This window comes from Mercenaria mercenaria, chromosome 14, assembly GCF_021730395.1.
Source record: "Mercenaria mercenaria strain notata chromosome 14, MADL_Memer_1, whole genome shotgun sequence".
In the NCBI taxonomy this organism is placed as follows: domain Eukaryota; kingdom Metazoa; phylum Mollusca; class Bivalvia; order Venerida; family Veneridae; genus Mercenaria; species Mercenaria mercenaria.
This window is the reverse complement of record NC_069374.1, coordinates 35,369,944-35,397,397: the sequence shown is the minus strand read 5'-3', so window position 1 is coordinate 35,397,397 and position 27,454 is coordinate 35,369,944. Positions and strand designations below refer to the sequence as shown.

General features: G+C 34.0%; 1 protein-coding gene across 1 annotated transcript in view; it reads left to right on the top strand.

Annotated features, from left to right (window-relative positions):
• Nucleotides 1-27,454, top strand: part of LOC123527258 (uncharacterized) — a 382,034-nt gene that overhangs the window by 283,989 nt on the left and 70,591 nt on the right. The window contains exon 3 of the mRNA XM_045306607.2: nucleotides 12,197-12,407. Coding sequence (XP_045162542.2) covers nucleotides 12,197-12,407 — 211 coding nt within the window. The remainder of the gene's footprint in view (nucleotides 1-12,196; nucleotides 12,408-27,454) is intronic.

Genomic DNA, 27,454 nt, shown 5'->3' with positions numbered 1-27,454 from the left:
TCAAGTGTTTCTTTATACAATACAATGAGGCAAATTTAGTTTATTTCCCTGCATGCAATAATATTATTGGTGTTTCGAGTCCAGTCAGGTGCAGCGGTTGGGATTGCATGGTATGTTGAATATGTGCATTCGTTGTTATAAAACCTTTATGTGTTCATTGCTTTCCTTCTCCGTTTAATTTCGTTTTGCTCTTGAAACAAACATTCCATTCGTATGAAGCATATAACTCTATCGTCCAAAGTATTTTGCATTCTTTTTTCCTAATATGAAAACTTCATAACATAGAAAGATTGACGTCACGTCTGAACGCAAACGGAAACGAAAAGCATCTTTCAAATGGCAACCCGTGTTTTTTATTATATAATATTTAACATATAATCATGATGAAAATTTCATTAAAATCTCTACTGTAGACAATTTTCTGTTAACGACGATGTCATCAGAATTGTGATTTTCTCATAGACGTCAGGTATCAAAATTTGCTCGAAACCGAAATTTTCCATATTTGCTGGTAAAACATTAAAAACACGGCCCTATAATTTTTGTCGAATTTCTAGGTATATCACAAATTTAAAAGAAGTGGTTTAGTCCGATTCTACATAGTAGCAAAATATCCTAACATGCAGAAACTTCTCAAAAGATATTTAGAAGAAATCAGAACTGCTTTATCACGGAAGTAAACCTATTACACTGAATCAATTATACATCATGAATATAAATATCGTGACAAAAAGATGCTCTTGGTTGATGAACTGAAAATTCAGGCATTGAATTTATGTAATGCACATGTGCACAAACATTCAGCATTCAAATAGCTACGTCAGTGCTCTGAAGGTACAACATCTAGTTTGTCACAGAATAATTACAACAGGATAACGGTTTCCTAGTATGTATAATTAGCCCACATACTGCAATGTTGTCTAATTAAGCAGAACAAAATCAATAAGTGTGAAACGTTTGAGAAAATAATAAAGATGAAGATATGTAATCAATTACATGCTTGAAAAGACAAAGCAAATATATTACCTCTACGTCAGTGCTTTATTCTGTTTCTTTATCAGAGGAATTCTTGTTTCATGTAATAGTATTTGGATTTCTTTATTTGTCTCATTTTATTGTACGTTTCCTGGTGATGTCAGTTTTACCGATGTTCTACTCATTTATTTCGATTGAAATAAGTTAGAGGGACACAATAATTGTGAGTGACAAGTGCTTTGTGACATCACAATATCAGCTGAAATATATCGAGGCTATACTCATTGTAAGTATATGAATAAAATACTCTTCACAGAAACAGTTCCCAAAACTTTACATTTAATCCAAGGTCCAACTAAAGTTTATAACTAGACAATTTTTCAAACAGTCTAGCAAAGCAGGATTGTTTGGAACTTTCTTTAGCTTGTTAAATGTTATCTTTTTTTTTGTTCCTTAAAATGTCAATATCAGTATTCTCCAACACAGAGATCACTAAAGACCTATAAAAAAAACCTATGTGCTTAATGTAACTATTATTCAGACAGTAGAAACTATAAACGTAACATATATGCATTAAAATATAAAACATCACTAAAACGTTACATGAACATGTTTCAAAATGTAGCAATATTTTGTTTTAGACTACTTTGACAATTTCGGTCAAATAGCAACGTTCAATTTTTCACGCCGGGCAATGTATAAAGGACGAGCCATTGGCATTCCGCAATCCAAATAGGTGCCTTTCAAGAGGGACTCGAACAAATACAAATGACTTGCAAGAGACTTGACGTCACTGACTTACCCCCTCAAAGATCTGCCTACGACAATTAATTGAGTATACCAGTGTTGTCATATCAAACCTTAATAATTCAACCATTATAATATGTAAACTAGTACCTACGAACCATTTCGTGTTAGTGTTGTGATACAGTGCACCTTTAGTTTCAACATATGTGATAATATTTACAATAGTTTACCTACATCTACTGCTTTAGTATCAGTGAGATATAAGAGTTTTCCGATTAAAACAAATCCTTTTATCAACAGTTTGCGTGAGGTGACAGTAGTAGACACTAATTTCCTAGTGTGTGTTTTTCAAGGATCTTAAATGCAAAGGAGTGTTAAAATCGATTTATTAAGCTGAGAAATTCCATTACCAGTAATTTGAATTTCATGTGATGTTAGATACTTAAGAAGATCCATCTGTTGAATTCACAGAACATTAAGAGCACGGCTGGTATCAACCAATTACTTGGACTTAGTTTACTCTATTAAACTGGAAATGTGTATTGCAACCGCATAATTCCCTTTACATATATACGTTTGAAATATTTCAGGTAGTATGCATTGATTTATTCTAGATATCTTCGTTCAAAGAGCTTTTATTTAGATTAGTTAAATGGTATAGTGATTTAAAAAAAAAAAACATATCGTTATGATGCTTATTTGTTTGTTTTCTTAGTATGTGATAACAAATTATGTCAATTTAAGACAAGATGACCGTCAATTAGCGTTCTTTTTTTGTTTTTTCTTTTTTGCAAGACCACATCAAGTGCTGTTTGCAAAACGTCAACACTCCTTCCTTCGTCGATTTGTACATTTTCTACAGTATTGAAAATTCACGGCAGCAAATAAAAATAATAACAAAACTTTTCTTTTTACTGACCTGCCATTGTATTTTTGGCGTTTGGATTTTGACCTATATTTTATAGTAATCGGGGCACGGAACAGGTGCGCGCTGGAAAGATAACCCATATATTACTAAGTCTTAAATGACATTGTATATCAGAAGGCGCATATTAAATAGAGGATATTTAGTAGTTTTGTTACCCAAAACTAAAATGATTTATTCTAATTTCAAAGTCTTTAGTAATATATCATCGCAAGAGAAATCGAAAGTAAACTTCTTCCACGTTGCGAATCTTGCTTAGATAAGCTGAAAAATCTTTAATTTCATGAAAATAATGTCCATGCAAGCAACAACAATGTGCAAATGAAATAAAAATAATTATTCCATCAAATATGTAAGTATTTAGCTTTAACTTTACCCAAATAGAAAATATTTCAACATTTATTGAAGTTCTCCCAACCTGCAAATGTTCAACTGATTTGAACTTGATTTTTTGCTCTAAGTTTTATTAAAACTGAGATCTTAATCTAGTAATTAGAATTCTTGGGTCATAAGTGATTCAAACGCTTCTAAGGTTTTATCTTTATTTCTTTACCAACTAATTGAATGCGGGTCGAGATAATGTGCTAGTTCGTTACTGATGTGGGATTCTGACCCAACATGAAATTATTTCAGAATCAGCACAGGACGTCAAATCATTTTGACCTTCTATCACTGAAAGGTAGAAAGGATACCTATTGATCATTTAAATGTGCTGCTTAAGTCTCAGTCACACCACACCGTATAGCGTTAACGGACGTCCAACGTATAACAAACTTTTCAATCCGTTCGTGTCCGTCCGCATGCGTTTCTTTTCCATTTCTCATGCGATGTCTGCGCTCCTTTTCCGGCGATGTTCGTTCCATCTGGTGGAAGGTTTTGAGCATGTTCAAAATTTGGAACGTACACCACCGGACAAAGTTGTCTGTTATATGTACGGTAGCAATGCGCTGATATTCGTTTTGTTTGTTACTCGTGCGTTTCCTATTCTGTACTTGTTGGGTTCGCATCAGTTCTTGTCCGGTTCGCATCCGTTATTGTCCGGTGGTCCTGATTCACGGCCGGACTACTATCGGACATGCAACGGATGAAACGTATGTTCAATGGACGATAACTGACAAGAACGTTTTGTCAGTTTCTCATGCGTTGCTCTTACGTTTTACGCGGTACAAGTCCGTTACTACTACGGTGATATCCGTTAATTGAACGTTGTTCGTCCTATATATGTGCGTTAATCTTGCGGTCATTGTGCGTTTTATGCGCCCCATACAACGATCGCGAGAGCACCGAGCAGCAGCCGGGGATGCATTTCGTCACCGGATAACTTTCTGCGGCAATTTTTCTATTCGTTTGGCGTCCGTTAACGCTATACGGTGTAGTGTGACTGACACATTAATTGAAATATTTGCAAACGAATCATGTGTTCATGGATGCATATCCAAATCTTTTCTGTCTATACATCCTGTTTAATTCTGAATTTTCCTTGCGCCAAACATTATTACCTCTACGCCGTTTGTTTTTAGCTCACCTGTCACAAAGTGACAAAGTGAGCTTTTGTGATCGTGCGGCGTCCGTCGTCCGTCCGTGCGTCCGTGCGTGTGTGCGTGCGTCCGTAAACTTTTGCTTGTGACCATTCTAGAGGTCACATTTTTCATGGGATCTTTATGAAAGTTGGTCAGAATGTTCATCTTGATGATATCTAGGTCAAGTTCGAAACTGGGTCACGTGTTATCAAAAACTAGGTCAGTGGGTGTAAAAATAGAAAAACCTTGTGACCTCTCTAGAGGCCACATATTTCACAAGATCTTCATGAAAATTAGACAGAATGTTCAACTTGATGATATCTAGGTCAACTTTGAAACTGAGTTATGTGCCTTTAAAAACTAGGTCAGTAGGTCAAATAATAGAAAAACCTTGTGACCTCTCTAGAGGCCATATTTTTCATGGGATCTGTATGAAAGTTTGTCTGAATGTTCATCTTGATGATATCTAGGTCAAGTTTGAAAGTGGGTCACGTGCCATAAAAAACTAGGTTAGTAGGTCAAATAATAGAAAAAACCTTGTGACCTCTCTAAAGGTCATATTTTTCATGGGATCTGTATGAAAATTGGTCTTAATATTCATCTTGATGATATCTAGGTCAAGTTTGAAACAAGGTCATGTGCGGTCTAAACTAGGTCAGTAGGTCTAAAAATAGAAAAACCTTGTGACCTCTCTAGAGGCCATACTTGTGAATGGATCTCTATAAAAATTGGTCAGAATGTTCACCTTGATGATATCTAGCTCAAGTTCGAAATTGGGTCACATGCCTTAAAAAACTAGGTCAGTAGGTCAAATAATAAAAAAACCTTGTGACCTCTCTAGAGGCCATACTTTTCATGGGATCTGTATGAAAGTTGGTCTGAAGGTTCATCTTGATGACGTCTAGGTCAGGTTTGAAACTGGGTCAACTGCGGTCAAAAACTAGGTCAGTAGGTCTAAAATTATTAAAATTTTTGACCTCTCTAAAGGCCATATTTTTCAATGGATCTTCATGAAAATTGATCTGAATGTTCACCTTGATGATATCTAGATAAGTTTCGAAACTGGGTCGCGTGCGGTCAAAACCTAGGCCAGGAGATATAAAAATAGAAAAACCTTGTGACCTCTCTAGAGGCCATACTTTTCATGAGATCTTCATGAAAATTAGTGAGAATGTTCATCTTGATGATATCTAGGTAAAGTTCAAAACATGGTCACGTACCTTCGAAAACTAGGTCAATAGGTCAAATAATAGAAAAACCTTGTGACCTCTCTAGAGACCATATTTTTCAATGGATCTTCATGAAAATTAGTCAGAATTTTTATCTTGATAATATCTAGGTCAAGTTCAAAACTGGGTCTCATGAGCCCAAAAACTAGGTCACTATGTCAAATAATAGAAAAAACGACGTCATACTCAAAACTGAGTCATGTGGGAAGAGGTGAGCGATTCAGGACCATTATGGTCCTCTTGTTTAAAGACGTTTCTTGTTTCATATACACATAACGACTACGTTTACCCGAACGGCCAAAACTGTTTTTATTTCAATTTGTGTTACAAAGTACAAAAATGTTTGATGTATGTTTTTTGAAATGGAAATGTAAAGGGCCTTAATTGTGGTTCCGAAAAAAGTACATATTTTTTACATGAAACCAAGAACATTGATAGAAGCCAGTATGCAGAATATGCACATGATGCATTTCAGTCCGTTTGTCAATCCGTTTGTCTGATTGCCTATTCATCATTGGAGTAAAAACGATAGATGATGCGTTGATTTTTAAACTTGAACTTTAAAAAAAAAAACATGCAAAGAAGAGAAAAGAAAGGAGAAGAAAACTAATATATTGTGTTAAAGTAAGGGTAGCAAACATTTCCAATTGTTATTGAACATGTCAAACATTTCATAATGGAACGCAATAATCTATTCATATTCTAACAGAAATTACAATATTTTGTAGGTAATAGCTTAAAAGCAGTCCTACCGGGCATCATTTTGTATTTATCTATTAGGCGAGCGATCAGGTACACATGTATCTGGAGTCATTTTGGGCACATATAAACAAATGAATCATGAACTGTTCGCAGGAAAAAATGACTGTAAATAATAATAGTAATCTCAATCAATAATTTTAAATACCTTACAATTCTAGACCTCGGCTAAATAAATACCGAGTGATATATGCAAATGTAAATGGTAATGTCGTCTACCAATATCAGCATTTGATATCATTGATAGTGATGTCTCTGTGTCCTTGCTCATCGATTGGCAGGATGCAGTTTCGCCTCCTATCTTCTTCATAATGACGACTGTTTTATATGGACGTCGCATTCTAGGTACTTTGGCCCATTTGGCCGGGTGTTTAAATTGATATAATTAGTGATGTTTGTAAATGTACATGCGGTGCACATGTCAGTGTATTAAATGTTATCTTTCTTATTTGCTCTACATCAATTTAAATTAACACAACATACAGAAATGTCAATTAAATTAAACCTAAATTTTGTTTTAAAAACGTCGGTGATACAATGCAAATTCTGTTTAGCATGATAAGCTGTCATTAGAAATGAGAAAAAAATGTTTACATATACTGTTGCCAGATTTGGTTGCTAAAAGCGCTGATAGATTTAAACTCTAATTATATTTGTAGAGAAAAAAGCACCTGTCCTCAGATCCATGCTGAATGATCTTCATCCATTACTTTCTGTTCTTTGAGTTTAAATTTAAAACCCCCACTTATATATCCTTCCCCTGTTTCATATTCCTTTCATCTATGAAAGTTCACATCAAAATGGAAATATGATGTTTTACAGCGTCAGCGTGGGTACTTTATCATCAATGACAATTGTGAATAAATTACCTTAAAACTATCAATACTAGATGAAATAAATAATGTTTTAATGATGCATTTGCTTTCCGCATCATATTTTGCGCATACTGCAAAGAATCTTTAAACATACACTAAAATAAAACTATGAATTATGTTCATATCATTTTACCGATGAAATGTTGTAAGGATTTTTCACTCATCGCTTTAGAATCTGGATATCATCAAATGACTTTTAACAATCCGTTGTCTGACACTTTATCCATTTGACTGTTAATTTATCTATCTAAACTCTGAAAATTAAAACTATTTTGTTTATAGATTGACATTGAATTATTTATAATTCCGAAATAGAAAGACGACGTTTAGCACTTTATCTTATACCGTTTAATTCATTACTTTAGAAGCGTTTTTCTTTTCTAATTTTTATAAGTTTTTGGGCAAAAGCTTTGTTTAGGTTGTCAAGTTTTCTTTTTTTGTAAACATGAAGTGTTTCAAACGCGCCGTGTACGATACTTATGTTTTTTTTCATTCTTCATAAGGATGTAATTGTATTATACATTATTAATAATTTTAATAGATTCTGCCATAAAACTGCCAGAACCTATGAACCCTTACATGCACAGATATAAATTATATCAGCTAATCTACCTTTTGAACTAGAATAATGAAGGTGCAGTTCCTATAAATTCCTCGTGGCGATATTGATATATCTCAATTTACCGATACGATGCGTCAAAGCGGGCATTTTCCGATTCAATCTGTAGCAAAACTGCAGTAGCAGGATTTACAGTAACTGAATCTATGTGTTATTCTCAAGAGAGTGCAGTTTGTCTTTGAAAGGATGTAAGTGTCTAAGAGGTGTTTTAGCCGATGGTGTTAAAGTCGATTTATTTAGATGTAACATGCAATTTAGAGTAATTGGAGAATTCGATGCTATTTTGGAAATATTAAACAAACAAACTCATCTGTTAGAGTCACCGGGAACAGTATCTTTAGATTTTATTAGATAGAATTCCGTTTTATGGATGTTTTCGGACTATTGAGAAATGTGCTTGTCTATTAGATTAATATTTGTTATATATTTATGGCGAATGTTTTGGAATATATATTTATATTTCAAATACAAATAGCTGGTCAAATTACAGGCAACAGAAGAAGAGTATTGCTTTCATTAGTGCTAGTTCTATCAGTGAAGATCACACTCCATTTCATCTTTTAAACTTTCCCAGAATCAGGGTGGTATTGCAGATATTTTTTCACCAAGGTTATAAATAGTGTTACCTAAGCTCAAAAATAGATACAGGAGTTCAACAATCCGGATAGATAAAATAATAGATATAATGAAATTACATTCCCATTCACGAACAGCAGAAACAAATACATGTATATACTTATATGATTTGTCGTGATCGAGCTTTTTATTTTCTGCCCAGTCGTAAAATGAACCGTAAGAAAATTGTGTACAATGCATTAAAATAAAATTTGTTTGTCGTTTTATATTGAGATGTCATCTTTGTCATGTAAAGGTGCTTGCAAATCAGTACAATTCATTATATTTTATATATTTGTCTAGCTTATTTGTTTGAGAAGTGACAATTTGCACAACACAATCCTCAGTTGTCTTCATTATTTTCTCTAACAACGTTATACTGTCGCATTTTTACTCTTATAAGTGCAGTTCTTCGTAATAAATTAGTATACGGTAATTATCAAAACAGTTTGCCTTGTAAATATCGATTGCCTTGTTACCTGTTTTTTTTAGGTACTCGTTAGGCTTTCGCTTGTTAATCTATTCTACAGTGGCACTTTGGGAGCTTAATGCATGTTTTATATACTTTGGCACTTTTTTTTCATTTTCATGAGTTAAACTGTTTGACTTTTTATTTGACAATTACGATATAAGCACTGCGATGATCTGGTGAACTAGTGGTGACACGACTGACTGTCAAAACGGAGGTCCGGATTTCAAATCTCAGTCTGAGCACGCGAAAGTTTCTGATTTTGGTCATCTTTCAGCCGACTTGACAAATTCTGGTCTACCTATAAAGAAGGACTTCGCGTAAACTGGTGCAATTACTCTACGCACGTTACAAAACCAGTGAGAATATTCGCAAAGAGCTAGGGTATTGTGCCCGGGTCCCTTATAGCTGAATCTGTCTCTCTTATCCATCCGCACATGAGAGATAGCTGCTAGTGCGACTTGTATAAAGTAGAAACAGATTAAAAGTAGACACGTCCTTATGGTTTGAATCGAAAGTGACAATGTGTCATTATGCAGCATTTTAACATTTCTAGAATTTTCTCATGCTTTTCATGGTTTGAATCGAAAGGGACAATGTGTCATTATGCAGCATTTGAACATTTCTAGAATTTTCTCGTGCTTTTCAAAATATCACCTTATTTTTGTGCCATTTGTTTTATGAGATAGGTTCCTGTTTTTAACATTTAAAGAAGTCTGTTCTTCTTCAAATTGCTAAAGGCCAACCGTTTGCATGCTCTGGTCCTTATCTGAATACAATTAATGCGTAATACTTGATAAATTTTATATCAAACACTTAAATCGCTGGCATTGCACTTCTTTTACAACGTTAATTGCTTATTTATGTGAGCACGTTTTCCGGTAGGCATATAATCAAATATCAGTATTATCTGTTGAAAACATGCAAAGTCAAGACATACACCTCTCTCCTTTTAAAATGTAGTGTAGCATTGCTTATACTATGCGAATGGTCAGACAAACCTGTAAATTCTCTGATATTGTCCGATCGGCTCCGAACTCCTTAATTCATTTTCATACACTCATTGTTAAGAGGGACGGTATAGGTAAAATGTATAAAGTGCATTCTATTATCTTGATATATTTGAACGTGATTGTAATATTCAAGTGTTTCTAAATTGAGTTTTTCAAGTTAAGTATACTTGCTCAATTTATTTGATAATTTATATTTATGAGTTTGTATGAGTAACAAGTTCACAGCAGATGTTTCATCATGATAAACATAAGTTCAATCAATATGACTATTGATGATTTTCCGTAATACTTTTACTTCAATTATTTTCGTTATTAACGAAATTCTGGCAGTCGAATATCGCAAATGCATTACATCTCTTGACGTAACTGACGCATATAACAATAACAGTAGGGTTTCAACAGACGTAAACGTTGGCCTTTAAAATCTACATTTTAAAGATATTAACAGATTACATTTCCCAGAAGTTAGGCTTTTACAATCTACATTTCCCGAAACCTGTGCCTGAAAAAGCTATGTTTTCTGGACGTAAGGCCTTTAAAATCTACATTTCCCGGAACCTGTGCCTAAAAGAGCTATGTTTTCCGGAAGTTAGGCCTTTAAAATCTAGATTTTCCAAAATGTATGCCTTTTAAAGCTGGGCCTTTACAATCTACATTTCCTGGAAATAAGGCCTATCATCTTATCCCGGTACTTAGGTCTTGAAATCTACATTTTATAAACTTAAGGCTTTTAAATTCTAAAACTCCCGGATGTAAGGCCTTAAAATCTACATTTCTAGTAACTTAGGCCTTTAAAATCTTCATCTTCCGGAAATAAGGCCTTTAAGATTCAACATTTTTAGGAACTAGGGCCTTTAACATCTACATTTCGCGGAACGTAAGCCTTTTAAACTCACATTTTGCATACTTTGTTTTGGTCGGTTAATCGCATTTTACATCGAGATAGAAAAACACCCAAAATGCAGTAACGTGTGTGCAGCTTCGCTATTCTTCATAGACACATGTGCACAGAGCCGCTATTATACAATAGGAACCTATGCAAAGAATTGCTACCTCACAACACATGCGCACAGAATCGCTACTCAACCACCGACCACTTCTCTACTAGTAACACATCTACTCTATAAATATGTAAAGTATTAAAACTTGCCCATTGGTTTGACATGTTGTTAATGTGATAAGTGAAAAAAGTTTAGTAATAGGGTGTAATTTATGTAGCCGAAGTTTCCAGATGTTCAGTTAATGAGTTGCAAATGGAACAGAAACCTTAGTAATTCATAAAGACATTGTAATCAACATTAATTGTCTATGTAACATTATGATCTCTTAATTTTATCTGAAGATTTATTGCTGTATTTAAAGTAATTGCTTTATACCTGTGAGACAGCGATGCTGGCAGACATTCCAAATGAACATGCATACATCATTTTGCATCTACATTTCTGTCATTTAGTATATTATGTAAACAAAAGCGCTCGCAGAAGGTTAGAGTGTATAGTTTTATTTTGTTTGTATGCTTGTTGGGGATTTTTAAAGGAAAATTACCAGCTTCCTATGTACTGTTATAAGTTGCTGATTGACATATAGCAATCTATAATTTAAATGACGTGATGTAAGTTGAATTTACAATCGATTCAAGTTTTATCTAGGATTTAATCGCTTCCTTCATATGATAAGGATATTCATTAACAGTTCGCAGGAACAGCAAATGAATTGAACTTCTTTGCAGCATGCTCGTTCTGAATTGGAATACAGAATGATGCTAGAATAAGACTTAAGTTGCAATTTTATTATTTTGAATTAAAAAGAAATAACTGAAAGAGTATCAATTAATTCCAAACACAATGCACGTAAGATATATTTGATATATGGCATTTTTAAAACAGATATATAATATAGAGAACAAGTTCTTGGTTTTTAGAATATTGGATCTATATAGCATATCGCCCCAATGGAGCAAAAAGGTTCCAAGTGCTGATAATTAAAGAAGGTAATGGAACCGTTTTGCTCCATGGGGGCGATATTGACTTTGTTATCGGACTATTTCCTATTCAAGAAATTATCAGAATAATGAGGTTCTATCTGCTTACTGGTACTATGTTTTCCCGAAGCCAGGGAAAGGAAAAGTAAAGTGGTTAGAAATTTTGAGCTAAAAGGTGCCAAGTGCTGATAATCAAAGAAGGTAATGGAACCTTTTTGCTGCAAGGGGGCAATATTGACTTTGTTATTGAACTATTTCCTATTCAAGAAATTATCAGAATAATGAGGTTCTATCTGCTTACTGGTACTATGTTTTCCCGAAGCCAGGGAAAAGAAAAGTAAAGTGGTTAGAAACTTTGATTCCTGACAGCACCGTCAGAGAAGGTTTTCATAGGTTGTTAACATTTTTTCAATGCAGCGGTTATTTGTTTAATGTGATGTTAAGACATTTTTCCCATTCTTTTTTTCAGAATGCGTGCATGCACCATCGGAGCTTAAAGTGTACGTTAAAGGTCACAGTGCTCTAGTGCACTGGGTTCAAGAGGGGGATGTGAATGAGATTTCTCGATTTGAACTGACTTGTGAATTCTTAGGAGCAACTGTCGGTACATTTCGGATTACTCATGGGATAAACCGTGTTCAGAGGAGCTTTAGACTTTGGGGATTATTACCATCTCAAAGGTGAGTAACGTTTGATTCACGCATGGTCTCGCTTTATTGTTATCTCAAATATTATCCAGCTTTAATTCACTCGCGGCGTCATATAGGTTTGAGCACTATTGCCATTTCAAAGGTTATCTATTCATTGGCTCATATAGGTATGGATAATTGCCATGTCAAAGGCGATTCAATGTTTATTTTATTTCCCATTTCAGAAGGGTGCCAAATACTTTTCACTCGTAATTTCATATGGATATGTACATTCTTGCCATGTGAAGGGGGGAAAATGGTATATAGGAGCGGTCATTTTCCGGTCGGCTAGTAGGTTGTTGTTTGGTTCTGTCCCACTGCAAAGTGTTTATGGCACAAACTATTTCCGTAGTTTTAGAAGGATTCCAATGATAACCTTGATATGAAGGTGTACGTGACACATTTATTTTCTGAAATTGACAAAGGTGGTGGCATCCTTGCCTTGTTCAAACGTTGTAGAACAAATCTTCCTTGTTTTGAAATTGCATACATATGAACACTTGAAGCGTAAATTTGGTAAAATTTCTAGGATTAAGAAAGGTTAGGAATCCATGCGCCAATCATCTTGCAGTTTACATGCAATGTACTTCATACATGTAATCACTTGAAGTGATCTGCGTCACGTTACTTTACTTAGATTGGCAGAGGTTGGGGGTATCTATAATATCACCCAACCCAAAAATGTTTTCTTTACATATTAAAATGTATCAGCCCTGAGGTCATTTTATAAAGGGAAACCCTTCCAATCTATATGATGTTTTGCTACGCTTCCTCCCTTTATGTTAACTGAATTAGAATTATCATCATTTTTGTTTGTGATGTAGCTTTTCTCTAGGGTGGATAGAGATGGGTGTAACCTTTTACCCAATGATATTTCATTCTTAAAAGGATCAGAACACGCAAACAACATCATTTGAAAGTGTATATGACATATGTTTTAGGATGGACAATGCATTCTGATGAAGGGCACCAGTACCCTAATCCCGGCGCAAACTACTTTTACAGCTTTATATATACTTGCTCTCCATTAAATAAATGTGTTTTCTATTTAGGTTGACGAAGGTTCCTACTATTGTTATAACAATTTATCTGTTAATTCCAATAAGTTCAGTGTCACATTGGATACCCCACCTCCGCGCCGCCCCATTCCCTTACCCCTTTCAAGTTTGTTAGAGTGATTAAATGTCTCTAATATTCCCTTGGCATAAATCACACTTAGTTCACCAATTATACATGACTTGTATATAATCATATATTGGTATCAATGAATCTTGAAGAGGGTCAAATGTTTGTCACTCATGTTTATATATAGTAAATAGTAAAATCTATAAAAAGATCCAGACCTTTGAAAGCATAAAATGCAATCAAGCAAAATAATTACAGACTCGGTTTGATTGAGTCTGTTCATGAGAGGTGATGGATGTGCAACACCTTTCATGCCCATTAGCACCGGTACGCGTCCGCTTTTATATACCGGTTTCCTATATGCTTTTTTATGATTTCATTTCGTAACAAAAATGTAGTACTAGTGTCTGCTAAAATGTTACTAACGAGAATTTTACTTCAAAATGTTCAACCTTAAGTTAGTACTGTTTTGCAGGATGTACTTCGGATTATCTAGTCAGAATTCCTGGGAAATAACTGTTCTTCCAGCAATCCAAAAGCAAATATACAAAGAATGTCTTTGTGTCCTTGGAATAATAATTACAGCTGAAAATATCTAGCTCAAGAATTAATTACTTCAGGGAAAGCATTTACGTCGCCCGCTTGGATTTCTTGTAAAACATTATGAGAAAGAGGAAAGCTTAAGGCAATAAGCAAAGTACTTGTTTCTAATAGTTTTGCCTCGGGCGTCAATTGTCTCAATAGACTTTTATCTTTTTACATTTGTTTCTGTAATGTAATTGACAAATCCCGCATATGACGTAAATTGAAGTATATTTCTAAACCTAATATTAAATAAAATAGCCAGTACTTTGGGGCGTTAGAGCTGAATGAAAGATAAATCAGTTTTCTTGGTATACAAAAAATACTAATTTTTGTTCAACTGTTATTGTTACAAATTATAAGTTTGAAGGAAAAAGTTGGAATTTGATCAAATTAATTTTGCGTGCCATTGAAATTATTTTTTTACACTAAGTTTTGAAGAATTCTTTTGCTTTTTTATAAAAATGTAATCACAAAATGAAAATTTATGCTTTCGTCAGCGTGTTGCCAATGTGTCCGTATCATTGACATCGTATCTAAATCATATATATTAAATCGTGTTAAGATGTTTTATGTCACGATCACGTGTGAATATCATATCAGTTATAAAACCACAGTTAAACCGCTTCTTACACTTGATATACTGAATTTATATCTTCCAGTGTTAGATGTACTATATCAGTGTTTTACAAGTCATTAATACCAAAGAAATCTGAATGATGTGTGTCATGTATTGTTTGTATTTATGTACAATGAAATTAATTGTCCGCTAATGACTTTATCTTTATTCGGTTCAAATTAGCATGACAAAAAAACCATGAATGATGTCTAAATGGCTTCTTAAAATGTCGTCAGTATTCTGTTAAAACATATTTTCGTCTTAATGTTGACAGTATCTTCGAAATGAATGCGAGCATTATCATATAAATGAATGTTGACTTTATCTTCAAAGAATACTTTTCCCCACGTTTAAAAGTTCTCTAAAGCACGTTTTAAAACAGTTTTGTTTCAAACATTTTGTGCATTTTATATGTTTATTTTACATACATGTACAACAAAATACAAAAAAATCGTTATGTTTTAAATATAACTATTGAGCAAGTATATATCTGAATGTTTCTACAAATTACTAGAAGTATTGTTAAATTTATTTAAAAGACAAAGCCAAAGTCACAAACGAAAATATCTGCGAGACGACATTTATAAATGAAATATTTCAAATAATGTTGTGTCTCGAGGCTTCTCTATAAATTATGTTCTATCAGAAGTAAGTATAAATGAACGCGTATGTCTCCTACAAAGAAATACGATCTCTGAAATGGTCTAGACAAATGATGAATAAAAGCACTGAATAGAAGCAAACGATTTAGTACATAAATGGAAATGGTAGTATCAGTCATCAATTATTTTTTACTCAATGTTCAACTGTTTGTGCTCGTCTGTCATAAGAGACACTAAACTAGAATATCAAAATAGGTTCACGAACAACTTTACAATTGTTACAAACTGCAACAATTAACTTTTTATTGCAAAACGAACAATGAGATGATGGACTTATGTATGGTCATGAGAAAAATCTAACGGTCCCTGTTCCTCCCCGAAGTAGAGCAGTATTTTGAGATAGGTAAAATCAGAGAAGTGACAGTATTTTTACCTATGAAAACTGAAAAACGATCAGCAGTTTTTGATTAGTTTACTTACATACCGAGGTCCAAATGGGCGACAATTGACATTGTGTTAGTTTGCCTGAGATCAGTCTACAGACGAAATCGATTTATCTCCAAATTTTACATAACCATATAAATTTATAATTAGAGCTAAAAGGTATTACTCCGCTTTTCAAATAGTGGAGAAAAAAGCGAACGCAAAAGAAGGTTTTTTTGACACATGAGTTTAATTGAATAAGAATATTTAGGTAATATTTGAATATATTATGATCAATAATACTGTTAAAATCTACAAAGAATACAAAACGACTACTCACAAAAATTTAAAATGCTTTTGTAGTCAAAATAGTACTTAACACAATCTGGCATACAACAAAATGCAAATAACTCTATGGTTCAAATGTGTTAACTGCACATATTGCTAGCATTGTAATAATGTAACAGTTAATTTTGTCTGATGCCATACAAAAAACCAAATGTCTTCTAAAACGGTTTCAGTGCACATGTATCCTTTTCGCATGTTTTTAACTTTATATGATGTACGAAAATGTATACCGCCAGAAGATGATAAGTATGCTTTTATCCTCCTGGCATACATCAATACTGCTGTTAAGCTCTTAGTGTAATAATGTTCTTTTTGATGCCTGATGGTAAGGGCAAATGACAGAGCTGTTAAAATAGTCTCAAGAAATTATTAAAACATGGACTTCTACCGTTCTGGCTGTAATCCCTCGGTATTTGTTATTTCACTTTATGATTCGATTACGTGATTTTAATGAATTTCTGTTATATGTTTAAGCATTATAAACAGAACGATGTTCAACTAGAACCACGTCTACTTTTCCGGCAATAGGCTTGTCATTTAAACTTTTGGAATTATAATAATTCCAACATAATTTTTTTGAATAATGAGTATGTAAGGAATTGAAACAAAAATAGTCCTCAGAAATATAAATTACGTTTAGTAGTCTACCATCGTTGTCAAAAACTGTAGGGGCCTCCGTGGCCGAGTGGTTAAGGTCGCTGACTTCAAATCACTTGCCCCTCATCGATGTGAGTTTGAGCCAATTCCGGGAAAAGCTGAAGGTCGTCTGACGTCATTTTTTCTATGTTGTCAAAAACATACGTATGCCTAGCGAGATTGTATAAAATTGTGAAGAATAAACAAATTAAACAGACAAAACCTGTCTTTATTCTAGACTATCATTTGCAATTACATTATTCTATTGAGATGTATGCCTTTCAATATTGTATGAGTTTATTATGAAATGGCCGCAAATATTGCTTTTTTTTCGTCTGGCGTCAAATATTTCTTCTCAAGAGTAAAGCGCGATACTAAATCACAATTAATAATGTTATATACAGCCCATGGGCATGTCTGTTATTTTTATTTCACATTTGTAGACAGGAAATGAACTCATTTTTCATTTATTAATTTAAAATTATTTATATTTTCTGCAGAAGTTTGGTCTGCCTGGTAGTCGTTGCTTATGTGTCGCTACAATACACATATCACACAACCACCTTGTATTTTAAGATTTACAGTATTATTGAAATAGGATTGCATGCTGCAACTAATTGTTTCTGCCATTTAATGTTAATTTCTAATTTGGAACTCGAATGATATTCACTACATCACGTACGTACTTTCTGGAGAACGTTTTAAACAGATGTCCAGCGATCGCATTTATTACATTAATTTCATATTCATCTGAGTAAGAAATTGAAAGGGCTGTATAGCATTTAGTTTATCTCCCTTTTTAAACTAATTGAAGAGGCATATTATGTGTGCCGTATTGACAAAGTATGTTTATGATTATTTCTAACACTGGTGCCTCCGCTGGTGTTATCAAATAGCTTTCTACTAGAAGCATGACTAAGCGCATAAAGAAACGACTGCCAAACTGTGATATATATATACAATAAGCATGATAACGATGATTGCATTCAAACCCCACAGGATCAAGCAAATAATTTTATTAATTGAATTGATAACAATGCACGGAACACGCTCATGGGATTCTAATAATTACGAAAATAAACCTCTATAAATATTACATACACGCATAATATCGGCAGTGCAAACAATTATTCGTTGCACTAACAATATCCCGAAGTTTTAGAGAGAAGACATTTTCCGTCACTGATTAAAGGCTATTTACAAATTTATCATTTATTCAAGGAAAACACATTAATATTCGCACGAAAAGCTGGAGCATGGTTTTGTGAACTGGCCACCTTTTCATAATAACAAATTTAAACAAAAAATAAAGAAAAGATACCAGATGCAAGGCAACCAAAGTTAATCTTTTGGTCCACAGCAGACTATTTATGAGAACGTTTTACAGATTTTATTTCTTAAGTCTCATCTTACGTTTTGTTAGAATTACGTACATCTACAGGTAAATATCTGGATAAAACACATAATTCTATACATTTCCTATCTTGTCGTCGCTGTCTTCCTACAGTGTTACAGTCATACGATATATATTAAGATTAAACTTATATCGCGGTATGCTTACTCAGTATATCTTTCACGTCTGAAGCACTCCCACTAAAAGCATTATTCAGTACAGGTGTCAGAAGTCATACGACATCTCACTTTATAACTAATGTCTGAGATGATCAGACTCCCCTATATTTTTTTTGTTAAATATGCACTTTGCAAAGGAAAACGTTTCCTGGCTATTTTCTACATAGATAAGAATTTATGTCTGAATCTAAAGTTCCAGTTTCATAACGGTTATGAAGAAGTTAGTTGGGAGTTGACTTATATATTATTTGAAACATCTCTGCAGATACATTCAGAAAGGTATGACAAATCCTTGATAGGCACTTAGCCAGAGCAAAACATCGCAAAATAGGCCAACTTTAAATAGTAAGACAGTTAACGGATTGCTTCAAATATCTGTCAACAGATACATGCTAGTATTGTGAAATGATTTAAAAATGATGATGAGGTAAAAATTAGGAAGGAAGAAGGCTCGGTAGAAACGGAGGAGACATAAAAGGCGAGAAGGGCTGGTGTAAAAAGTGCGTTTTTGATGGGTGGAAGGGTGTAAGTGAAAGAAAATAACACCATTAACATATTAAACAATATACATACCATATAAAATGAACCGGTACAACTAAGTTGAAAACAGGGCTCCGTCTTGGAACGGTCTGTAACTTAAGTAAAGGAAAATGGGATTTTAAACCAGTTTAGGGCATGCTAGTTTATTTACATAATGATTCAGGCAACTAGCCTATAATATGCATGAGTACAGACAACAGTACAATAGTCAAAATGTGACTACAGTGACGATTAGTTTCAACAAACAAATACAAATATATACTTACTATATTTATGTGGGGTTTCCTCAGTTCCAGTTACACATACTATGGGTACTGTTATCATTTTCAGTATATTATATTATGTAGTTTTATATACAAAATTAAAAAATGGTGGAGTTCAATTGGCGGTTTTTAATTGTGGTTTATGCAAACATGGGCATTGATAGTATTTTGTAGAAATGTGTTTATGCAAACATGGGCATTGATAGTATTTTGTAGAAATGTGTCTACCTTTAAATAGGCCGTTGTTCCTGAAAGAAAGACAATGTTCATGATTGAATGAATGTTTTAAAAGAATTTGCAAGCAATGTTTGTATATACCGGTGTCTCTATATAGTGGCACGTTCATTTAGAAACAACATTTAACTTTCAACACTTTATCGTATATGATTATTGTATAAAAGTTCACAGGCACAATCATGTCATCGTATTTGTACGACCACAACTCTCAGAATGTTTCAACAATAGACAAGATGTTTCTATGTAACGGGCTTTCCGATAGCTTCAACAGTTTAAGCCAGTGTGATCAACAACGTTCACTTTACATCTTTTTGTATACATGTATAATGAGAATTCATTCTCCACAGTCACCAAGTGTTGCAGGGGTACCAGATAGAGCGTTTGCAAGCATATTGATGTATAATCCTTGCGTGTATCAGTGTTATACACTGGGCACGTTAAAGAACCAGGCTGTCTATTCGCAACGAGCTAGGCTAAGTTAGCCGGACAAGCCTGTATCTGATTTCTAATCTCTCAGTGGGGGCTTTGTCTCACTCTGTCCCTCTGGTCAGATCGCTCTGTGTCTGTACTAGTAGAGGATGATTTCGCGCCCTGTGTGGCTGCAGTTGCTGTAAAGCGCCTTTGAACGTGTTTATCATGAAAAGGGCGCTATATAAATCTGTTATAATAATAATAATAATAATAATAATCTATGCACTTGCATTCTGTATGACCCTACAATTTAATCCCATACAAAATGACTGATTTGAACTAAACATGGAAAAGATTGAAATGTAGTGTCATTACGGGGTAATTTACCATATCTGTAGATTGACGATACAAATAAAAAGTGAAATTATTGGTTGCCATATCAGCTGCATTAGTATTTAGGGAGAGAGGTTAAGGTCGTACAAACAAATGTGAAAGATGAGACCGTCCAACGTTTTGTATTGCTGAAAAACCATGCTAAATATATTTTCATTTCTACTCAAAATCTCTGCAAATTATTTGCGAAACACTTACTTTGTATATTGACTTGAGCACACCTTATTTTAGGCTGCCTTGAAACTGGATAAATGTCGTTTATCCATTCTGTTACTGTTACATGTACGCTAAAGGTTATATCAATGATACTTCATTGTGTATATACATGTATAGTGAATGTCTATTATTTATCTTTTGAAAAGATTAAAACGTTGTATTGTTAGTATTCATACATATACCAGATGTGACACAAAATAAACAAAGAGGCACATGTTACAGCTGACATTTTTATATATCTATTACTTATACATTTATCATGAAAACGAGTGAACCATTATGAAAAAAAAAATAGATATTTAAGTATGTATTAAACGCAGCTACATTCTGAGTAGAGTAGGAATGCTTTTGATGTTTTGATTAATTTCAGCAATTGCAAAATGATTTTGTACTCGGCTAGGCCCGCATTCATAACAAGAGCTGTTGGAGGACATCGACGCTCGATTATCAACAGCCTTGTCAACTGAGAAAATATAAGTCGAACAAGGGGCATAATTTTGTAAACAAGCGAAACAGAGTTATGTAACCTGTGCAGTCTAAGTCACTTCTTCACAGTGAATAAGTGTGTGAAGTTTCAGTCCATTCCCATAAGTGGTTACTTAGATACCTGATTACATACAAAAACTTAAACAAATCGGGACGCCGACGCAGACGCAGACGCACGAGCGAGTCCTCTAGCTGTAACTATTCTTTGGATAGTCGAGTTAAAATCGTAATTCATTTCAATTTATGGTAATTTGACATCTGAGTCGCAAAATCTGACATATGGGGTGCTCAAATTATCTACTGGTCACTGTTGATGTGTTGTATTTGATCTAAATGAGCACGAAAGAAATTGATTACATTACACATACTGCATTTTTTAATTTATTTAAATAAACATAATCAGACAGATATTTTGAAATTGTGTGACAGCTAATAATCTGTTTAGTGTAAATACTTATATAAACATAGTATTGGACAATTACCGAGCCGTGCAGTGCATGTACAAAGTGAGTTATCCCGACACGAACTCGCACGTTGCTCTATTATTCCCCAAACATATATTTCTTATACTACAGCAAGGACGTAACAAAGGACTTGGTATCGTGGCGTCCAGAATTTTTAAAATGACAAAAAGAAAACATTTTTAATATAATACGTAAACGTTCATGGATTGACTTTGCCGAATACATGCCGAATACTCCTTGTGTACATTTAATACTATTGGACTATTCAAGCGATTTTGTATCATTGTCGGCCTCAAAAAGGTTTTTGTTCTGTGGTTACTACAAAAAGATCTTTCATTTGTAGCATTGGTAGAAATCATAACTAGCAACAGTTTTTAAACTTTAAGACTTCACTTAGCATTTTATCACTTTCAAATGTTCGTTCCAAACGTCTGTAGTTGGTATTTCAAAATATTTTGGTTCAAGTCATGCCCTTAGAATTCTGAAACGATGTCCAATTCCGACTTGTAGTTTGACTTAATGGCGCAATTCACCAAGTAGCTGCTCAATCTGCAGATGAAGATTGAAATCGTCGTTATCATCATAGGTCTTTGTTTTAATTGACAGTAAGGTTGATTATCTCAAAATATCTTTCTGAAGTATAATTCCACAGAGCAGTGGTATAATTCCACAGAGCAGTGGTATAATTCCACAGAGCAGTGGTACTCCGCTTGAGCCTTTCCCGTTATAGATCGAGCTGGCATTTTGAGTTTTCAAGGAATTTCTGGGTCATCCACAGCTTCATGTTCAGCTACTTTTTAAAAGTTAAGATTGTTTTTGGTTCTCAGAGACGACTGGACTTTTTGTTTGGTTTTCATAGCCACTGATTTAGATTCTGTCGCGTTCACATCCTTTCGTTGAATAGTGACACTTACATTGTCGGCATTACGTAGAGCTATTCACCAAATGCAAAGTCAAGCTTCTTGTGAGCGTGAGCGAGTTTTCCTGATTCTTGTCGAGGGACCATTCCCATAGGTCCATGAGATTTAAATATTTGTTATATTCTAGCCATGACATAAGGTTTCACTGTCCATCATGTGGGACATTACTGTTTTGTGTTTGGTCTGTCTACATCGCCTGTCGTCTGTCGTATAATTTCTTCTTTGTATCTGTCCGTGGAAAGTTTTTGACAAGTTTCGTTTTTTTCTAGGTAAGTACTAGAAGAATCTTTCATTTAATTTACTTTTGACGACTATATGCTACCGACATACTACATTTATCAAGCGTCTATACCAGTGATCAAACAGGGCTCTCGGTCCTTTGTTTTAATTTTTTTCTGCTTTAGATATCGTTGCAGTACCATCATAGGTCTGTCCTCGACAATTTAACAGACTTGCATTACTTTTGCCAGCGTCTTAAATGGTCGTTGCTATAGTTTCTGCATTTATTTGGTCTATCTTATATAGACCTATAAACATCAGCCTATCTTAAACTAATAACCAAAGATTATCTTATGGCTATTTCTGTCATTTCATTTGCCGTTGCAAAGTAGTCCTTTACGCTCATGTACGGTGTGTAGGTCTAAGCAGACAAACATTTTAGATATAAATACCATAATTGGCAAGAAATGCCCGACAATAAGCTGAATATATATGAAAACCATTTTCAGGCCTTTCAGAATACTGAGAGAAAACATTTATTGACAAAATAATTATCTTTGAAAATGGTTTATCACAGGGGCAGACAGTTGAATGTGTTTATGATTTCATTTACTCACTGCCAAATTTTCATATAGTACTCAACCTTTTAAATAGTTTGATTTCGAATGTTTCTTGTGCTTAAAATGTAAAACAAGGTAATTGCTTCAGGCCAGAGAAACTACATTACAGAAGTAATGAAATAGTGTAGATAAATATCTAGAAATTTAATAAATTTTACATTATGTTGCCATGGAGACAAAAAGGCTGGGTTTTTTTTATTAAATATTGAAATGCTAATATGACTTTTTAGTACTGTCTTTTTTCTTAATTACGATGAAATATGTTTTCAAGGCAGTGGCAAGGAGAGAGAGAGCGTGTACATTTTGAAAACCCACCACATACTGGAAATAATAAAAAAGTTTGAGTCATGTGTAATAAATTGTTTTTGTATTAGGGCGTAATGAAGTCGTTAGTCGCTGAACACAAATCTGCACGTATAAAGAACAATACAACTTTCACATTTATGAAAGTTCCAAGGACCTTTGAATTGTGTAATGCTAGTGAGAATATCAAAGGCTTCCTACTCTTCCCGGAAATTGTTTTTTGAAAGGCCAGTCAGTATTGACAGCAAATTTACCAAGGAAACTGTTGTTGTTTTATGAATCATTTATCCGAGTCAGACACGAATATTAGTATGTAACTAACATTGGGAGATGCCAGTCGGCGACCTCCGTACTACATAATATACTTAAATTCATGTTTTGGTCTGAGATCATTCCACAAGCAAATTGATTTATCTTTATAAAATTGCAACAGTTAAAATATCTCACAAATTTTTCAAAAAGAAAACTGCAGACTTACTCAAATTTAAGAGGTCTGTTTCAGCGGTTACCAAGATATTTTAGCGTTTGTTTTACCAAATTTTATTAAAGTAAGGTATGTTCTAAAATGATTTCGCATCCTCTGCCTAGGAAAATATCTGCATATGCAATCTTATATAAAAAACCACGTCGTTACTGTTTGGATGTATATAGAATACAGGGCATATGGCGCATGATAAAGAATATATATCAATTATATTAAAATCGAATGATCAGAAATTGCAAGAATTAAACGATGCGACAATCAAAAAAGAAATCTACAAATATGAAGCATGTAGGCATTTAAAAATGGCTTTATAAGCGAGGCGTATGGTGATAAAAGGTTGCTCATCATCCAACCATTTTGAGAAGTTGATAATTAACAGGTCAACGAACCCAGGTACACTTTGCAGGATAAATACCTATTATGAAATAACAAAAATACTGTTGAAAAACGGCGTTTAACCTAAAAGAAACTTTAAGACTTCTTGCAAGGCAAGTTTCCATGAAACTAGAAGCATCTTGGGTGTCCGTTTTAAATGTAGTGTTTATGCGTTTTGCGTTTTATCCAAACGTGTTGTATTAACAATCCGATTACATGGTGTAGAAGTGTTAGATTTGTTTAGCTTCTCTTCAGACATTAAAACGGTACATTAAACACATTATTTGTGTGTTTGTATACATAACAAATGTGACTTAAATGTAAAGATAGAGAGCCACATGTTGCAGCCGACATTTTATTTATCTGTGTGTTGTACATTTATGTCGACAAGATTTGATCAAATGCAGATTAAGAAGTTTTCGCAACATGTACACCATCTGACTACATAGCTTTCCATGCAAAATTGTGAAGTGAGCTTTTGACCATTTTCTATTCTGAAATTAAACTACGTCGAAACATACATAAGTCAAATGTACTTGTATGTGTTTTTTATATTATATTGCTTAAATCTGGGCTGTGTCGTTTGAAGTTGTAGGAGGGAATATAAATGAAGCAGGGTTTTATAGTCTGTCAGCACAGAGCACAAGGCAAAAAAAACTTAATGTGTGACATGTACCGGTAAATGATACGCGTGTGGGAAATAAGCTTGCGTGTCAACTTCTCATTACCAATGAACTGAAATAACTTTGATTTCTATTATGAAAAAATTATAAATAGCATTGCATGCTAGTGTCATTTACCAAATGTATATCTTGTTGACAATTGTTTGAATATTTGCTACCCGTGAACAAATAGAATACTTATTATGCTGACAGCGTGTTCACGCACAACTTTGGCATAAGCCCATAGTCCAAAGAGATTCATCATTGTGTATGATTGTTTTCTTTATTATGTTGTAATCATATTGTTTAAGGTTTAAGGTTTATGAAGTTCGTCCTTTAAAAACACGAAAGGCCATTATATTTTTGTTTGTAACACGATGTATATTAACATCAAACTTTTGTAGAGGCATCCGTTAAAAACTGAAATGTCGTTGTCATTATTATGTTCTGAAACAGTTGTTTCGCGTAGCGAAAAGCTTAAATTGACAAACTTGGGGGGAATGTGGAAGAAGAGCCACTGATACATCAATTGTTCTCCCACCGCACCATTGGTATGGTCCTAATGAGTGGAATAATATTTTTGTAAAAGCATATTATAGCTATTGACTGTGTGATATGAAACAATTGTCAACGCCTAGGGAATATCGAACGGGTCAATTACCATTTCCCGAGGTAAAACCTGCGATAACCTTATCAGAACGGTAATGTTTTAAGTCTGCAAATCAATAGAATAAACAATGATTTCTATGCGCAATGGCTGTTGTGCAAATATTTGAATAAAGCGGTGATAAATCATTTCAGTGCATTATTATGGTACTCTAGTGTCGCAGTTCAGATTCATAATAAAAATATCGGGTGCAAGGTTGAATGTTTCATTTAATTGGTATAAATGAGCTTGTTGCTATGATGTTACTGTGTTTGCTTTGATAACTTTTGCCACTTGTTTAAGTCATCAAGTATGTCTGATTATTTTCTCTATTTTTGAAGCTGTAGTTTCAAGCTTTCTGTAACTATTTGGGTCTCACAATGTTCATGATATGGATTGTATTGAAATACCAAATATATACATAAATAACAAAATATATTCTTGACATAATGATCATTGTTATAATAGGGTTATTATAACAGTAACTCGATCTGGGATACTGTATTCGGCTCAAGTGGAGTTTTTGCCAGATCGGATCTCAAGAGGCGCGCAAGCGCCGAGTGTGATCCGACCTAAACAAAAAAAAGCTTGCAAAATCCACGAGAGCCGAATACAAAATCCCAGATCTAGCTAAAGTTTATAATGACCGTTTTATTATATTAGTATACCTCTACGATTTTGTTTGTTGTTTTGTTATTTAACGAAATCTTCAACGTTTATTGATGTTAAAATGGAACTAAGTGAAGCTTTATTGTGTGCTATTTATAGAACGAACTCTGTCAGGTCATGCACATTAATAAAAGTAGTCCGGCAGCATACAATACAAAAAGTACAATACGAAAACGGATTTTTTCTGCCTGTTTATATTTAATTGTGAAATACAAGCCGAATTTACAGATTGTAATATTATATACCCTTCTCAAACGCGCGAGTCCGCAAAAAAGCGATATTGACCTGCAAATGTGATAATGACTTGTGATATCACTTTTCCTTATATGTATGAAATATGGGCCAGTCAAATGAATGCATTTGGGGAGGGCATATAATATAACAATTATAGACTTATGTTTCGGTCAGTATGTGCTTTTACGGACCTGCAAAATGGATATTGACCGAGGACGCAGTAAATGTTTTTACGGACCTACAAAAATGATCCGTAAAAACACATATTGACCTCAACATAAGTCAGTTACTGTATATTAATATTATTAAGGCTATACCATCTGTAACCAGATCCTTCGGAGGCATATCATACAATCCATTAGTAATAGCAGACACGGATTCATTGGATTTGTTGATGACGTTTAATGAAATATTCAGCACATTTTTACAGTCATACATACTTAGTCTATCAGTTTAAGCTAAATTCTGTTGTGCTGATACTTTGAATAGGCTGTATAAATTAAATGGTCAGAAAATATAACAACTATGACGTTATTGTCACAACGTTTTGACAAATACTTCTTTTGTCTACAGGTTACATGTATTTCAAAACAATCACTTTAAGGTGATGTCACGTTTTGAATTTCCGGTGAAAATAAACCAAAGAATATACAGTTCTTTCCGAAAACCGTTATGTTATGATTCAACCAAATAGTTTCCTTTGTCTACCAGAAAGGAACAATTCTTATATCTTAGTATTTAGGTTTGGTACCTTTATAACAGACAATAAAACTAAAACAATAGAAATTCATACGTGACCTCGGGGAGCTCAACAAAGCAATTTCATGCACAAATATTAATGTGGAATGTAAAGTAAGTTACACACTACAATATCCGACCAAGATACTTACAAAAACAATGCATTTGCAGGATAGACAGATAAAAGTAATTTTGACAGCTTGTGAAAAGTAATGACAAATTTTGACAGGTGTATAATGACTCATGACCTA